The 17,555-nt window shown below is 53.4% G+C and overlaps 1 protein-coding gene across 2 annotated transcripts in view; it reads left to right on the plus strand.

Annotated features, from left to right (window-relative positions):
• The window catches only part of RAB11FIP4 (RAB11 family interacting protein 4), a 142,237-nt gene extending 127,483 nt beyond the window's left edge, over positions 1–14,754 (plus strand). For both annotated transcript variants that reach the window (XM_025362896.1, XM_025362897.1), the window contains 11 exons: positions 2,879–3,073; positions 3,629–3,763; positions 4,067–4,102; positions 5,220–5,319; positions 5,597–5,700; positions 6,789–6,929; positions 9,533–9,614; positions 10,106–10,243; positions 10,320–10,478; positions 12,055–12,198; positions 13,336–14,754. In XM_025362896.1, coding sequence (XP_025218681.1) covers positions 2,879–3,073; positions 3,629–3,763; positions 4,067–4,102; positions 5,220–5,319; positions 5,597–5,700; positions 6,789–6,929; positions 9,533–9,614; positions 10,106–10,243; positions 10,320–10,478; positions 12,055–12,198; positions 13,336–13,452 — 1,351 coding nt within the window. In that variant the 3' untranslated portion in view covers positions 13,453–14,754. The remainder of the gene's footprint in view (positions 1–2,878; positions 3,074–3,628; positions 3,764–4,066; positions 4,103–5,219; positions 5,320–5,596; positions 5,701–6,788; positions 6,930–9,532; positions 9,615–10,105; positions 10,244–10,319; positions 10,479–12,054; positions 12,199–13,335) is intronic.
• The last annotated feature ends 2,801 nt before the right edge of the window (positions 14,755–17,555 follow it).

Here is a 17,555-nt window from a genome sequence, read left to right on the forward strand (position 1 = left end):
TTAAAACAAAAAAACAAAACATAGACATATGTGTTAGGAAATGCCCAGAAAAAATTAATCTGGAAAATTAAGCAGTTATTTATGTATGGTGGGATGAATTTTTTTTTTTTTTTGAAACAGACTCTTACTCTGTCACCCAGGCTGGAGTGCAGTGCTATGATCTCAGCTCACTGCAAGCTCCGCCTCCCAGGTTCCAGCGATTATCCTGCCTCAGCCTCTCCAGTAGCTGGGAGTACAGGCGCCTGCCACCATGCCTGGCTAATTTTTTGTATTTTTAGTAGAGATGGGGTTTCACCATGTTGGCCAGGATGGTCTCGATCTCCTGACCTTGTGATCCACCTGCCTCAGCCTCCCAAAGTGCTGGGATTACAGGCGCGAGCCACCGCGCCCGGCCAATTGATCATTTTAATTACCTCCCATCTATTCTGCTATATTTTCTATATTGAGCATGTATTCCCATAATCAGAAATGTTATTTAAAAACAACATTAAGACTTAAGTGACTTCCCAGTGAAGCAGTTTCATCTTTAACTTTGGTTTTGGCAGGAAGGAGTCCCTTCCATCTCAGCCCTCACCAGGTCTCTTGAGGGATACAGCGCTGTGGGGTGGTAGGAAGCTGCCACCATTGTGCCTGAGGAAGCCGAGGGGATTGCAAGTGGCAACCCCTTACCAGAAGGTGATGGTTACGGCTGCTGCAGGGACTTGGAGAGGGAAGAGAGGGGTTCCCGTGTTGGTTGAACCACATGAAATTGACAACTTTTAATCATTTCCATCTTCAAAAAAAAAAAAAAGGTAATTTCATGAGGTTCAACCTAATACATCTCAATGCAGGATTTCTCAAACTCAAGTGGTTCTCAGAGTCCCCATGTTCTTGGTGGGGTCCTTTGGGGCTGTGGATGGAGAGAGGGGCCGTGCTGCTTTCTGGGAGCAGCCTTGTAATCCCAGCACTTTGGGAGGCTGAGGCGGGCAGATCACCGGAGGCCAGGAATTTGAGACCAGCCTGGCCAACATGGCAAAAACCCCATCTCTACTAAAAATACAAAATGAGCTGTGTGTGGTGGCAGGAGGAGGCTACTCCTAGCTACTCAAGAGGCTGAGGCAGGTGAGTGACTAGAACCTGGAAGGCAGAGGTTGCACCACTGCACTCCAGCCAGGCGACAAAGCGAGATTCTGTCTCCAAAAAAAAAAAAAAAGAAGACAAACTTACAAAAAACAACACAGTGTAACAACTATTTCCATAGCATTTACATTGTATTAGGTATTATAAGTAATCTAGAGATGATTTTGAGTACACAGGAGGATATGCATAGGTTGTATGTGAATACTATGCCATTTCATATCTGGGACTTGAGCATCCTCAGATTTTGGTGTCCACAGGGGGTCCTGGAACAAATCTCTTTTGGATACCAAGGGACGATCATACTCAGTCTTACAGTATCTAAAATTTTAGATCCATTATATTCATTTTCTATATTACTCTCAATGTTTGTTTTTTTTTTTTTCTCCATAAAGTGAAAGCAAGTTTATTAAGGAAATAAAGGAATAAAAGAATGGCTGCTACATAGGGAGAGCAGCTACTCTGAATTTTTTTTTTCTTTTTTTTTTTTTTTTTGAGATGAAGTCTCACTGTGTCGCCCAGGGCTGGAGTGCAGTGGCGCGATCTCAGCTCACTGCAAGCTCTGCCTCCCGGGTTCACGCCATTCTCCTGCCTCAGCCTCCTGAGTAGCTGTGACTACAGGTGCCCGCCATGACGCCCGGCTAATTTTTTTGTATTTTTAGTAGAGGTGGGGTTTCACCATGTTAGCCAGGATGGTCTTGATCTCCTGACCTTGTAATCCACCCGCTTCGGCCTCCCAAAGTGCTGGGATTTCAGGCATGAGCCACCGCGCCCGGCCACTACTCCAAGTGTTTTAACCTTTCAACAACTGTTTGATGTTCTGCAATTTAATAATTTACTCCCATTATAATTTAATAATTATAATTTGGTCTAGCTGTAGCTAGACAGTTAGGTTGTAAGCAGTGTTTTGCTCCTCTGGGGTAGCATGGGTAGAACTGGTTTGAACTGCAGAGATGGTTTCTGTGGTGAGATGTTTCCCTTTAGATAGGGTCCCTGAAATGTACTTACCAGGTCAAGAAGTACAAACTTAATCGGTAGGCTGGGCGCGGTGGCTCACGCCTGTAATCCCAGCACTTGGGAGGCTAAGGCAGGTGGATCACGAGATCAGGAGATCGAGACCATCCTGGCTAATACAGTGAAACCCCGTCTCTACTAAAAATACAAAAAATTAGCCGGGCGTGGTGGCAGGCGCCTGTAGTCCCAGCTACTTAGGAGGCTGAGGCAGGAGAATGGCATGAACCCGGGTGGCGGAGCTTGCAGTGAGTCAAGATCGCGCCACTCCACTCCAGCTTGGGTGACAGAGCAAGACTCCATCTCCAAAAAAAAAAAAAAAAAAAAAAAATTAATTGGTAGTGCCAATTAAAGGGAAATGCCAGGCCGGGCGCGGTGGCTCAAGCCTGTAATCCCAGCACTTTGGGAGGCCGAGGCGGGTGGATCATGAGGTCAGGAGATCGAGACCATCCTGGCTAACACGATGAAACCCCGTCTCTACTAAAAAATACAAAAAACTAGCCGGGCGAGGTGGCGGGCGCCTGTAGTCCCAGCTACTCCGGAGGCTGAGGCAGGAGAATGGCGTAAACCCGGGAGACGGAGCTTGCAGTGAGCTGAGATCCGGCCACTGCACTCCAGCCTGGGTGACAGAGCGAGACTCCGTCTCAAAAAAAAAAAAAATAAAGGGAAATGCCTACTCGGTTTCCCTACCGCAGGCTGTGGCTGGGGACCCATGAGTCCTCCTCTGACTTGGGTGCTTTCGGATCCTCAGGTCCCTGGTCCACACTCCATCCATGACGACCTCAGACCTTTCTACACACTCCACCACCTCACTTATCAGCAATGAGGAGCAGTTTGAAGACTACGGGGAGGGTGACGACGTGGACTGCGCCCCCAGCAGCCCTTGCCCCGATGATGAGACCAGGACCAACGTCTACTCGGACCTGGGGTCTTCAGTGTCTTCCAGGTGGCCCCTTGGTCGGGGATGTCATTTGGGGTCAAAAGTTGCAGAACCAATCTGAGCACATCCTAGGGGGTCGGGGCAGGGGTCGAGTCCTGAGCTGGCCCCTTTTTCTTTGTCCTAAGCTACATGAGTTCTGCTCCTGGGGCTTGGGGTTGCTACCTTTGCACCCTGATTAGGGGTCAGAAGTTCCTCCTGAATTAACTGACCTAGGAGGCTGCACACTGGGGGCCATGGGGCTCTGTGTCGTCTTGTGTCCTAGAGCCTCAGTGTTGAAGGGTCCTTCCAAGTGACCCCCTGTGATCCCTTCTCACCCACCTGAGTCACCACTTTCTCTGAAATGAGCTTGCAGTTTGCCTTAGCTGTTAAATGGGTATGCATTACTGGCTTCTCTTTGAGCGTGTTGAAGGGATGATCTGTTGCTATACTTCCACTCCCTGCCCCTCTCCCTAACAAGGTTCAAAGGTACTGGGGACTCAAGTAAAGTCAGCTCAGCAGGGTGGCATAGGGCACCAGACTGGACAGCAATTAAGGTGGTGATTCCTTTCCCTCGTGAACCAGCGCGGGGCAGACGCCTAGGAAAATGCGGCACGTGTACAACAGTGAATTGCTAGATGTTTACTGCTCTCAATGCTGCAAGAAAATCAACCTGCTCAATGACTTGGAAGCCCGACTGAAAAACCTGAAGGCCAACAGGTGAGGCCCGGGCCCAGCCCGGGAGCGGGAGGCCAGGGGGCCAGAGCAGGGCCTGGAGGGAGAAGCTACAGGCATGGCGACCCCTGCTCTCTGGGCAGGTGAGAGTTCTCAGAGGAGGGTTGATCCAGGGGCTTTTGCTGCCACAGGAAATCAGGCTGTTTCTTCTCAGGACCAAGCTGACTAGTGAATTCCTTTGAGTGGGAGGGAAGGGCCTTGTCCTGCCCTTTTGTGTCTTACAGCTGGGACAGAGTAAGGGAGTGGACTGAAGCCCCTCTGTTCAATGACTGTTTCCTCTCTCTCTAGCCCCAACCGAAAGATCTCCAGTACAGCCTTTGGACGGTAAGGCCCGCCTCAGGGGAGGGCAAATTGAGTGCTGTCCCCATACTGCCCACTGGCCCGGGCTCCCTGCCAGCAGCCCAGACTCAGCTGGTGCCCGCATGTGGCTGAGAGAGCAGAGGGGAATGAGGCCATCCCAGGGCAGTGCAGCCAGGGCAGCGTCCACTTCTGAAAAACAGGGGCCAGCTCCTCCCTGCCCTCTCCCCACCCCTTGTCCCTTCTTCAAATCCTAGGTCACCTTGACTTCAGGCAAGCACACCAGGGATGCCCTGAGAGAGACAGAGCACCCCACAGCGTTCAGTGCCCTTCCCCCCTCTTGGAGCTGGCAGCCATACTCAATAAAGAGACCCCGGGTTTCCTGCAGGCGGGGATCTGGACATGAGTGTGTGCCATCAGGGCTGGTCACTTTGCTCTGATTAAGTCCTGCAGCAGCTCAGTGTGGCCTCAGGTCCACACTCGGGGCTTTGGGAGCTGGCAGCAAGGGCTCAGGAGCTAGGTGGGTTGGCCTCTTGGCAGAGACCCTGGCTGCTGCCTGTCAGGGAGCTGGAAGGGGATGTCACTGGGGGTGGCAGCTGGATTTTGCCTCAGGCACGGGTTAGCTCACCAGGCCCAGTCCCACCCCAGCTCACTGCTCTGCAAGGCCTGGTGAATTCTCTGCCTTTGCCATCCCCCAGAGTTCCCAGAGATGTAGCAGGAGCCAGCTTGGTGGAGAGGCTCAAGCCTCAGGAGGCCCAGACCCTCTGCCAGGGCCATGGAGCTGGGCTACCTCCTCGGGGGCTTCCCCACTGGAAGAGGAGCAGGCTCACGTGCCAGCTCAGGTCACTGGGTAGCTGCAGGTCAGCCTGCTGGCGTGAAGAGGGCTCTGAGGCCGCAGGAGAAGCTGTGCCTCTTTGGCTGTGTCTGCCAGGGAACCCCGGGGGTCTGTACAGCCCATTTGCCATCCTCTGGGCTGGATGATCTGCTGGGATTGGCAACACTCTCCGTCTCAGGCTGAGTGAGGGCAGCCTCCTTAAAGGGGCAGATCCCCTGGGGTACTGGATGCTCGCCTAGCCAGTAGCCTGAGTCGGCCCCTGTCTCTGGAAGGCCCCTGCAGCCAGACACCCTCTCCCCACCCCTGCAGGCAGCTCATGCACAGCAGCAACTTCAGCAGCAGCAACGGCAGCACCGAAGACCTGTTCCGGGACAGCATTGACTCCTGTGACAATGACATCACAGAGAAGGTGGGCCCCGGGTGGCTGGAGAAGGGACTGAATGCGTGCCTGCTCCCAGGGGTGGTGGGGTGTGCTCGGGCTACTGTCTGGGGACTTGGGAGACCCTGTGCCTGCCCAGGAATTGGGGATAGGTGGCCCTGGTGTGTTCCCCGCCCCTCACCCCACACATGACTGTTCTCGGATACATGGTGGTTTGGAGGTCCTGCTCGTGAACCTCACGGCATCGAGGTTCTCGGTTCTGTGGCCTCGAGGGTCTTCTCCTCCCAACCCCTGCCCCCTGCTGCAGGTAAGCTTCCTGGAAAAGAAGGTGACAGAGCTGGAGAATGACAGCCTGACCAATGGGGACCTGAAGAGCAAGCTGAAGCAAGAGAACACGCAGCTGGTGCACAGGTCAGGGAGGCAGGGCGCTGGGGGCTTGGCTGTGACTCTGGGGAACAAAGGGGGGTCCTTCTTGCTGAGACCTCCGGGAGGAGGCAGCCTCATGCCTTTGCAGCTCTGAGGGTCTGTGATGCATCAGCCTCTTGTCACGTGGCCCTGCCCACATGTGGTGTCCAGGACAGGACCTTAGGGACAGGGAGACAGGTTGGAGCTCGACCTTGGCTCTAGGCCAGATAGATTCCACCCCTGAGGTCTGCAGCCACAGGGCTGGTCCAAGATGGGAGTGGGGATCCACTGTCTCTCATACAGTGATAGGAGCCTGATGTCCCTTCCTAGGGACAAGCTCTGCAGGGGACAGGCCAGTGTGAGCTGGGCGGTGGGAAGGGTCCAGCACTGCTGCTGCTGGAGGTCCCCCGAGCCTGTCGTTCCTGATGCTGTCTGCAGTGGTGAATGCAGGGTTTAGTTGTCCTCACCGATGGCATGACCCTTGGGGGACATACCCTGGCCAGGGGTCCGGTCCTCTAACTTGTCACAGGGCCCATCTTGGGCCCTTCTGTACACCCCAGATGGTCAGCCTGGTGGAGGGGCTGTTGCCAGTGAGACGTACCCCAGACCAAAATACCAACCAGGCTGTCACTGGGGTGCTCACGTCTACGTGCCCCTGGCCCTGTCCCAGGTCTGGGGCAGACTTCAGGCCACTGGCCGGGATGTGCCTATTTTGGGAGTCAAGATGCCCAATAAGCTGAATTATTAATCAGAGGGGTGGCCGGGACGGATTAGTACAAAAAGTAGAGGTGAGGCCTGAGTGCTTCCAGCCAGGTGTGGCTGCAGGGACTGGGGAGGGGGGGTGGTCCCTCCCTGTGCTGCCCTGAGCGCCCCACCTTCTGACTGCCAGGCCTGTTCCTTCATGGCATGCGTGACCAGCACCCCCTCTAGATATGTCGTGTCCCTGTTCATCTCTCCGAAAGCTACTGGCCCACACACCCTCGGTGGGCATGCCAGTGACTCAGGGTCTTAGGGCCCAGGGTTCCTGGTGCCACAGCCTGGGTTGGGGTGAAATAGTGCAGGCCCCAAGAGCTTGCCCCTTGCGCTGTCCTCAGGGTGCATGAGCTGGAGGAGATGGTGAAGGATCAGGAGACCACAGCCGAGCAGGCGCTGGAGGAGGAGGCGCGGCGCCACCGCGAGGCCTACAGCAAGCTGGAGAGGGAGAAGGCCACCGAGGTGGAGCTGCTCAATGCCAGGTGGGCCCCTCCACCGAGCCCCTCCCTCAGAGGGATCCCCTGCCCTGGGGCAGCCCTGTGGGATAGGCGCTACCCCATTTTATAGATGGGAAGCTGAGGCTGAGGGGCAGCTTCTTGAGCCTTCCCAGTAGTAACAGTTCCACTTTCATACCACGAGAAACACAGAGGCCTATGCTCTTCAGAAAGTTCGCTAAAGAATGTTCCCAGGAGCGTGGCTCACATTTGGTGGTGCGAACTACACATATGTCAATGAGAAAAGGGCCTGGGCTGGGTCTAATGTCCAGGCCTAGAGCGCCCCCTGCTGTCAGATTCTCCCCTGACCCCTGAGGGACTGAGCCAGAGCCCCAGGGCCAAGGTAAATGGAAAACCCGGCTCCTGTTCCTTGCGTGTACCTGTGGCTTCACCATTGGAATGTGAGGCAGGCAGGACGAGGAGCAGCCTGGGGCCAGGGATCTGGGTTGGTCTCCCGTTAGCTCTGTGGCCTTGGACGTATTGGGTCACCTCCCTGTGTGCCCCACAGAGCGGCTGTGTGGGTGGGTGAGCTGATGTAAGTGCAGACCCTTCCCATAGGTGAGGGCTACGATGATGCCTCTGTGATGAAGCCCCTTTGCGGCCCTTATCCGAGGCCGAGGAGGCCGCCTGGGCTTCTGGCAGAGAGGACAACTGCCCCGGCACTCCTCAGGCCCCCTGAGGCCCCAGTCTCCATGCTGAGGCTTCCCAGAGTTGCCAAGCCCCACGTGGTGGCTGGTGGGCTGCTGAGCAAATGACTGGGAGTTGGGCTCTCAGGCAGGTACCTCCCTGCCCCTGTGTCCCTGCCCCTGTGCAGTTTGGTGAGGAGACTTCCCAACTCCCTGGTATCTGAGACCTGCTTTGCTAAGTTACCCACCAGGGGTTCATTTTACATTTTGACTCTTCTAGAAGCTGCTGTTTTGCATCTGTTTCTGGAGGCTGGTGCTTGGTTAAGGGTGACTGCTCTCGCTCAGCCCGCCTCTGGCAGCTGGCCCAAGAGAGGTGGCTGGGACACGGGAGTTGGTAAAAGACAGTGTGAACCTGGGCCACAGGACAAAGCGCAGAAAGCCAGCCCTTGGGAACTATCTCCTAACATGTGCCCCTCGCACAGCTCCAGGGGCGCCATTCATGTAAAATATCCGAGTGGTGTTCCCAGAGTCCTGCCCTATGCTTGGTTCCCTACCACTTCCACCAGCTCGGGGCCACTTGCGGGTGGTGGGGCTGAATTCCTCTCTGGAGCCCAGAGGGCAGTGGAGGCCCAGAAGCCATCCTTCCAGGAAAGAGGATGTGATGGGGAGGTGGTAGGTTGAGAACAAGATGTTCTGCAGGAGTCGGTGCCAGAAGTGACCCTGCTCGGTTCTGGTGCCACCGACGGCCCAACTCACCTGCACCTGTTCTCGGACCATTTAAAAGCGACCTGAGACTGGGCACAGTGGCTCACGCTTGTAATCCCAACATTTTGGGAGGCCGAGGCAGGTGGATCATGAGGTCAGGAGATCGAGACCATCCTGGCCAACATGGTGAAACCCTATCTCTACTAAAAATACAAAAATTAGCCAGGCATGGTGGTGCGTGCCTATAGTCCCAGCTGCTCAGGAGGCTAAGGCAGGAGAATTGCTTGAACCTGGGAGGCAGAGGTTGCTGAGAGCTGAGATCACGCCACTGAGACTCCGTCTCAAAACAAACAAACAAACAAACAAAAAACCGACCTGAACACCCAGGCTCTGTCTTCTTGTGGAATCCCTTTAGGATTCCCTTTGTGGAATTCCTGTGTGAATGCTAACACAGAGGATTATTACTGTCAGAGCCCATACCTGTCGTCATCAGAGGCAGGTGCAGTGAGCGCTCAGAGAAGAGCCCTGGATGAGATGGTGTTGGCGGGGAATGAAAAGCCAATATGATCACTGCCTTCCAGTTACAGGGTCTAACAGGAGGGCCCAGTCGCAGAAGCCACAAGAGGACTGTTTCTCCATCTAGCAGAGAAACAGCCCCATGTTGTTTGAGGATCTGAAGGATGCATACAAACAGAATCTGCGTTCCTACTCTCTAATGAATGTTTCCACTTATTGGAAAAATAAAGGCCACGTGTGGTGCCTCACTCTTGTAATCCCAACACTTTGGGAGGCCAAGGTGGGCAGATCACGTGAGGCCAGGAGTTTGAGACCAGCCTGGCCAACATGGCAAAACCCATCTCTACTAAAAATACAAAAATTAGCTAGGCATGGTGGTGCACGCTTGTAATCCCAGCTATTCAGGAGGCTGAGGCACGAGAATCGCTTGAGCCAGGAAGGCAGAGGTTGCTGTGAGCTGAGATTGTGCCACCTCACTCCAGCCTGGGTGACACAGTAGGACTCTGTCTCAAAAAAAAGAAAGGAAAATAAGAACGATAATAATTTAGTATCCTTACTATTTTGCTTTGGCTGATAGGAAGCTCACGGCTAAATTGTCTTTGACATAATAATCATATTCTTTCTCTCAGTTGGTTTCTGGTATCTTCCCTCTTGGAGGAAGCAGAGAATCACTGCAGACTGGCAGGCCCTTATCAGATAGTCTCCATTCCAGGTTTCTGAGATTTGTCTTTCTCCTTTCCCCAGGGTGCAGCAGTTGGAGGAAGAAAACACAGAGCTTAGAACAACAGTGACTCGGCTCAAGTCTCAAACAGAGAAACTGGACGAGGTGAGTAGCAGATCCAGGCTTAGGGCCAAACTCCCAGAGGGGCAGGGCTGGCCATCGGGGGCCTTTAGTTTATTGCTTCTGAAATTCTAAACAAATGCCCTAAGAAATACAAAAAAAGTTAATAACAACTTGTGTTTCTGTATTTCTGATTTTCCAAGTTTCCTACAGCGAATGTATTTATTACTTTATACAGTGGAGAAGAATTACAGTTTTAGAAAGAGGTTAGCTTCTATTTGGGCTAATACCTTCAATTCAGGTTGCATCTAGCATTGTTGAAGGACTTCAGAGGCCTGAGGTTTTTAGTTGTGTTTCTAGAATCATCAGGGCTCTGGCCGTTTCTGTAAGCCAAGACTCAGGGCTCTGTCTGAGGGAGCTGGTTTCACTGTGCATCTGCCTCGTGAAGATGTCTGACCAGACCCCAGGGATACCCCTGGACATAGTGAGCCCCTCTCTGGAAACTCTCCTTCCCTGACCGGGTCTCCCTGCTCCAGGAGCGGCAGCGCATGTCCGACCGTCTGGAGGACACCAGCCTGCGGCTCAAAGATGAGATGGACCTGTACAAGCGCATGATGGACAAGCTGCGGCAGAACCGCCTCGAGTTCCAGAAGGAGCGGGAGGCGACGCAGGAGGTGGGTCCCAGGCCGGCAGGCACCAGGGCTCCTTCCAGCGTCCCTGCTCCTGCCAACCTGCCTCTCTCCCTCGCAGCTCATCGAGGACTTGCGGAAGGAGCTGGAGCACCTGCAGATGTACAAGCTGGACTGCGAGCGGCCAGGAAGGGGACGTAGTGCCTCCTCTGGCCTAGGCGAGTTCAATGCCAGGGCCCGCGAGGTGGAGCTCGAGCACGAGGTCAAGCGGCTCAAGCAGGTGGTTCTAGCAGTTTCTGTGTCCAGTGGGGTGGGGTGGCTGGGTCCACCGCCTGGGTTTCCTATGCAAGATCTGTGACAGGGGAGCCCAGAGCTGTAGCAGCACTGCCTGTCTGCTTCTCAGCAACCTGTTTGTCAGGGCTGGCTCTCCCATTTCACAGTCAGGAAAATCGATCCGCAGATCTCCCCCTTATATCCATATAAAGAAATAGACACTGCTGTCTGCCTTGGTGCTCAGGGTGGAGGATGAGACTATACCCAGCTGCAGTATAGTACCCGCTGGCATTGGGTTCTCCCACAAGTAGACCCTGAGGCCAAGATTCCTTTTTTTTTTTTTTTTTTTTTTTTAAAGAGACAGGGTCTTGCTCTGATACCAGGCTGGAGTGCTTTGGCACAGTCATCGCTCACTGCAACCTTGAATTCCTGGGCTCAGGTGATATTCCTGCCTCAGTCTCCCACATAGCTAGGACTACAGGCACCCACCACCATGCCCAGCTAGTATTGTTTTTGTTTTTTGAGGCAGGGTCTCACTGTGTTGCCCAGGCTGGAGGGCAGTAGTGTAATCACAGCTCACTGCGGCCTCAAATTCCTGGGCTCAAGCAGTTCTCCTGCCTCAGCCTCTCGAGCAGTTAGGACTACAGGAGAGCGCCACCACACCTGGCTAATTTATTTATTTATGTATTTGTAGAGATGGGGTCTCCCTATATTGCCCAGGCTTGAACTCCTGGGCTCAAGGGATCCTCCCGCCCTTAGCCTTTGAAAGTGTTGGGATTACAGGAATGAGCCACTGTGCCTAGCCAGAAGATTGCAGTTCAAGGAGCGCTGCCTTAGCTAAAGACCCTTGGGTGGGGGAGTGGATCAGGAGGAGGCAGTGGCCAGGTGGTGCTGGTTGAAGTGTCAGCTCTGCCTGACCCTGCAGGTGGAAGAGCCTGCAGCATAAATTATCCTTCTGAGTTTGTTCCACTGAGGACAAAGGGGCTGGTGGCTGTGCTCTCATGGAAGTCCTAAAACCCCAGCCCTTCTCCTAGTCTAGGGGTGGGGCGCCCAGGGTCCCAGGTGTGAGCATTAGGGGCTCTTTAGGCAAAAGCTGGCACGTGAGACTGGTGCATGGGATCTGGGTGGGTCTGCCTGGGACAACTCCAGCCAAGCAGGGTTCAGAGCATGGCTGCCGGGGAGCCAAGGAAATGAACTGGCCGGCCTGCCCAGAGAGCCCAGAGCATCACTTCCTTCGGCAAGGGCCAGTGTTGGAGGCCGGGCTGCTGGGTGGGTGGTGTCCCTACACAGGGCCCAGGGAGGAAGGGATGGCCAGGAGCCTTGGCTGCTCTGAGCAGGGCTATAACTCCTCCACAAACCCTGTGCACTGCCAGGACGCCAGGCCCCTGGACCAGGACCCACCCCTCTTACCCCCCAGCGCCTGGCAAAGGCTGCAACATCTATGGCCCCTTGAACTGGCCGTGATGCATACCTGTGGGAATGGCGCTGGCGGCGGGTCAGGGATGGTGGATGTGGAGAAGTGGGTTCCAGTGGGCTGTGGATGCTTCTTGGGGTTGATGTCACCTTCGTCCTTCTCTCTGTAGGAGAATTATAAGCTGCGGGATCAGAATGATGACTTGAATGGGCAGATCTTGAGCCTCAGCCTCTACGAAGCAAAAAACCTCTTTGCCGCCCAGACTAAAGCCCAGTCTCTGGCTGCGGAGATAGACACTGCCTCGCGTGATGAGGTAACCACATCGCTGGCTCTTGCTTTGGGGCCTGGCCGCGCCTCTGTAATTCCTTCTCCCAGCCCCCGCCTGCCCAGAGTGAGAAAACCAGGCCAGGGCTTGGCAGAGAGTCCCATCTACAACTATTCCACATGACAGAGGGCAAAGCCGTGAGCAGGGGAGGGGGCTGCTGGAGAAGTCAAGTCAGCTCTGAGTTCTGCCTGTGCTGGAAGGAGTGCAGGTTTGGTTCAGAGTGCCGTGGGAGTCTTAGGTCTGCCAGAAAAGTGCCAACATAGCCAGCTGAGTGGATCAAGCCGTGACTCTGGGTTAGGCTATCACTCCCACTCTTCCCAACCCAGAGGGAGAGGACATGAGCATTTCTCCAGCACCTGCTGCTTCTGTGATGTGTTTTCGCTGAACCTCCTGATGACTCTGAAGCTTTAGGAACAGCTCCACATTCCAAGCTGGGAAGGTGGAACCCAGGACCACCCAGCTAGGGAGGGAGAGGGACCCAGGTCTCTCCAGAGCCAAAGCCTACCCTTCCTGCCACACCAGAGTGTGCTTATGAAAGGCCGGGCCTCCAGAATGCCCTGGCTGCGTTTGAACAGGAATTGTAAGACACTGTCACTGAGCCTTACCCTCTGCCTGGGACACGGGGTGATGAACTGACCTCTGTCCTCAAGGAGCTCCCAGGTGAGCTGGGCCCCAGCCCCAGGGCAGAGGCAGCATGTCAGCAGTGTCCGAAAGAACACTGTCCTGGAGAAGAGCAGTGTGGGGAGGGGTGTCCAGGCAGGAGACAGCTCCCCTTTGGAGTCTTAGGGGCCCTGGGACTTTGTCAGTCTTGATTTTAAATGACTTTGGCCCATGTTCTCTACTTTTACGAAAGATTACCCACACCTGAGCCGCCTCTACAAACTGATCACATTGGAATCTCTGGGGGTGGGGCCTGGGCACCTGCATAGGTAATACTAGGGGCTGAGCCACTTCGACTCTCGTCCTGGCATCCAAATGCTGAGGCTGTCCTGGGGCCCGCCTTGCCCAGGGTCTCCTGATGCCCTCTGTCGTTAGGCACTGGCCTGCGACAAGCCTGGGAATCTGGACTCTGCCTGCACCCCATCCCAAGCCCAGCCACTGACCTATCTTTCCCATTTCCTTCAGCTAATGGAAGCCCTCAAGGAGCAGGAGGAGATCAACTTCCGGCTGAGGCAGTACATGGACAAGATTATCCTCGCCATCCTGGACCACAACCCTTCCATCCTCGAGATAAAACACTAAGGCACGGGGCTGGCTGCAGAGCAGCCTTAGGACCCTGGAACCAAGGGGCAGACCCTGCCCAAGGATGCAGGCCTAAGCCGGGCCTCACACTCACACTGTAAATGTCTCTCTGGCCACCATGCGTTACGTGTACCTGTGTATATATGTGGGGAGGCTGTGCACACGAGCGAGGGGTGAGTGGCCATGGCTGTTGGCAGCATCCACACGGTTAGCCGTGCATGCACTTTGTGGCCCCTTTGCAAGGGGCGGAGGGTACTGGAAGTGGGAGGGGGCAAGGTCTGCTATCAGGAGTTACTGTAAAAACAAGAACTGGAAGCTCGTGTTTCTGGTACTGGGTAAAATGATTCTACCTCTGGGGATAAGGATCCACATTCGCTCTAGTACGATGGGCTTTCACCCCACTCCTAGTCCCCTGGGCGTGGGAGCAAAATTGTGATCTTTCCTAGGAGTTCGAATGCCCCATATTTGTGTCCTCGCCAGCTCTTTGGCCACCTTTCAAGCCCTGGTGTTCAAGCTCAGAGAGGATGAAGGGGCATCTGGAGGGTCCACAAGATGGGGCCCTCACCAAACGCCTTGGCCGCCGGCCGGCAGCCCTCTGTGATGTGTGTGCAGAGTGAACAGAGGACTCAGGTTTCAGAGGAGCTAGTGCAGGGCACCCTCATCCTGTAGAGTTCATGCACTCCCCATTCGTGCTACCTACCTCCCCGTTTCTGTTTCGGTTTTAAGACAATGAAGCAGCATTCACTGGGTGTAACATGAAGGGATAAAAACGAAGGAGAAAGAGAGTTTGGGATGGGATGTCTAAGGCAGGAGTTGACATCAGGCAACCAAAGAAATGAGTTTTGGGGAGGAACACAACTCCCATCCCAGTTTCCTTCCCATGGCTGCATGTTAAGATGGATGCATGGAGAGACCATCTGCCTGGCTTCCTGTCTTCATTCTCCACACAGCCTGGTGATGGCAGGCCTGGGTTTGGATTTCAGAATCTGAGCTCCGGGCTCCACTCATGTGGCAGCAAGACCGCTTTGTTCCAGCGTTTAGAAACACACCTGTATTTGGTTCTCAGTCATGGGAGCACTCGCTGCACTGGTGGGAGGTGGTTGGGAAAGTTGCAGGAAAACCTTAGTCTTCCATCCTTCCGATCCATGGTGGAAATTCACGCCATGGATTTTTAATGGATCTTTTGTTCTAGGCAGCTGGGAACAGACATGGTACTTACCTTAGAGTTTTCCAATTTATCTCAATTTTATATGGCTTGTGATTCATTTTCTTAATCCAAATATATATAAACGTGTGTGGTCTTATTTTTCCCCCTGCAGTTTCTTGTTTTCTTCAGCACATCTTATAGTATGAGAAGGAAGGTTTGGGCATGTTGGGAAGGACAGTGGAAGGGGAGACACAGAAAGAAAGGGCAGTGATGGTGAGGAGAGGGGATCTGGGGACTTGGGTGTGACCCCTGCATGGCAAAGACAGGGCTGTGGCCAGGACCAACCTTCAATTCCGTTCTAATCAGCCTTTGCATTTGTTGGATCTTGTGGCTTCTTTTGAATCCTATGTTGGGGATTAGTTTCATGCTGCAAATAATGGGGTTGCATTGGTCTGATCCAAGACTTTGGAGCCACCCACACCGGGAAGACTAGGCTAGGCAGTCGGTCTTCTGGAGTTTCTCAGCCCCTTAGGACGCAGGTCTCCTTGGGCTCCCCCAAGGGTCTGCAAAGAGTCAGTGGAAGAAGGCATGAGGAGAGGGTCTCTTGAGAATTTGCCAATAGGAAGCAATGGCCATGGCTGAAAGGAACAAGACAGATCCTGACATAGCTTTGGCCTGGGTGTTAGGTCAAAGGAGTACTGGTGCGTGGGGGCCTTGCCCCAGGGTTGAGTATTTTCTATGTAAAATGTTATCTACTCTTTGGCTGCACTGGAATTTCAGAGAAGGCTGCAGAGGCCTGGGTTCCACAGCCTGAGTCACAACGTGGGAAGGAATCTGCCATGGGAAAGGCGGGCGGAAGCAGCTGGCAGCCTGGGGTGTGCTTCAGGCTCCTCCCTCTAGGGGGCGCCGTGGGAACAGGCTCCAGGAGGCGGCTGGAGTCCAAGAGGCCCCTGGGACAGCCCCAGAGGGGCCTCTGGAACAGGACTGGCTTTTAAATGGGGGGCTGAATTCCAGCTCACACACACCTCAAGTCCAACCTTACTCTCTTCAGCCAGAATACATTTCTTGTAAAACCTGGCCTGTCTGCTTGGCTTTTAAAGATCATATATGTTTGTAAAAATATTCTTCTGGGCTCAAAAGCTAGCTTGAGGGGGCAGATGCCCCAAGGGTCCCAGCTCCACAGCCCCTGGCAGGTCCCAGAGCCCTTGGTGGTAGGGATGGAGCTTGATCTTTGTTTCTGCCCTTACACCTCAGTAGTGGGGCTGCAAGGTAGTAGACAGGATGCCCAGTTAAGTTTGAATTTCAGATAGACAAATAATTTTAGAATGAACATCTGTACTTCAGATAGACAAATAATTTTAGAATGTACATCTGTACTTCAGATAGACAGTAATTTTAGAATGAACATCTGTATTTGGGACAGATGTTATTTTTAGAGATAGGATCTTGCTCTGTTGCCCAGGCTGGAGTGTAGTGGTATGGTCATAGCTCACCATAACCTTGAACTCCCAGGCTCAAGTGATCCTCCTGCCTTAACTGCCTCAGTAGCTGGGACTACAGGCCTGCACCACCATGCCCAGCTAATTTTTCTTATTTTTTGTAGAGACAGGGTCTCACTGTGTTGCCTCACCTGAGCTGCTGGCCTCAAGTGACCCTCCTGCCTCAGCCTCCCAAAGCACTGGGATTACAGGCACGAGCCACCATGCCTGGCCAGGACATATTTGAAATGCGGAGATTTGAAAAATTCTGATGATGAGACTGAGTCCTCAGACATTCCGGTTTAATTGTTGTGGGTGTGACCCAGGCATGGAATTTTGTAAAGAGCTGCTCAGGTAATTCCAATTTAATTGCATGTCCTACTTGGGTTTTTTTTGTTTGTTTTTATTGTTTTGCTAAACCTGGCAACCCTACCAAGTAGGGATTAGCAGTAACTTATCTGAAATCTAGAGGTGTTTTTTGGGTGGGGCGAGGGTTTCTGTAGTAGACTCAGATTTTACGTGGCCCTGAGCTGCCCTGGTGTTCAGTTGGAAGTCACGCAAAATGAACTGAACCAGGAGTGAGCTTTGTATACATTATCTACTAGAAAATGAAGTGCCTCCTGGTTCAGCAAGTCCCTGTGCGGTGAGAGGCTTTAAGAAAGTTCTAGTAAAAATGTTTTTTTTCTTTTAACTTTGAATTGGCCAGAGTTAATCCTAGGTCATTTTATTTTAAACTGGTATATTTCTTTGCGAACTGTCACAGAGAAATTCCTTTTCGTGACTATTTCTGACCTATTTAAAACATGAACAGGCCAGAACAGTGGCTCACGCCTGTAATCCTAGCACGTGGGAGGCAGTGGCAGGCGGATCGCTTGAGCTCAGGAGTCCTAAGCCAGCCTGGGCAACACAGTGATACCTTGTCTCTACCAAAAGTTAAAAATGAAAAAACACAAAGCTCAGGAACCTGCATGAGGGCCTAGAACAGTGGGCTCAGCTTTGGCTGTGTATTGGAATTACCTTGGGAGATTTGTAAGCTTCTGCTGTCTGGGCTGAACCGCCAGAGGTTCGGATTGAATTGGTGGGGGTGTGGTCCAGGCATCCAGATATGTAAAGACCTCCCCAGATGATGATATGCAGCCCGAGGTTGAGACTTCCCTGTCCTGGAAGGTCATTGGCCAGAGGTAGAAGAAACTGGTCAAAGTGGCTGTTGGGCTTGTCAAGCCCATGGCTGAATGACAGCGAGCACTCTTGCTGGGAGGGTACCTTTTCCTGTTATGTTGTTGAATGGTCCTGGCCTGCAGGATGGGAGACCAGATGCCTTCAGGAGCTGGTGGATCCAACTGTTCTCACCAACCTGGAGGTTGGCAGACCAGAGTAGGCGGGCAGGACCTCGGCATGGTGCCCCTGGAGTCAGTGGGTGGCATGTGTTGGGATATACTGGCTACAGGCTCATTCCAAAGAGCAGGTAGAACAGAGTC

This window comes from Theropithecus gelada, chromosome 16 (genome assembly GCF_003255815.1).
Source record: "Theropithecus gelada isolate Dixy chromosome 16, Tgel_1.0, whole genome shotgun sequence".
NCBI classification, from domain to species: Eukaryota; Metazoa; Chordata; class Mammalia; order Primates; family Cercopithecidae; genus Theropithecus; species Theropithecus gelada.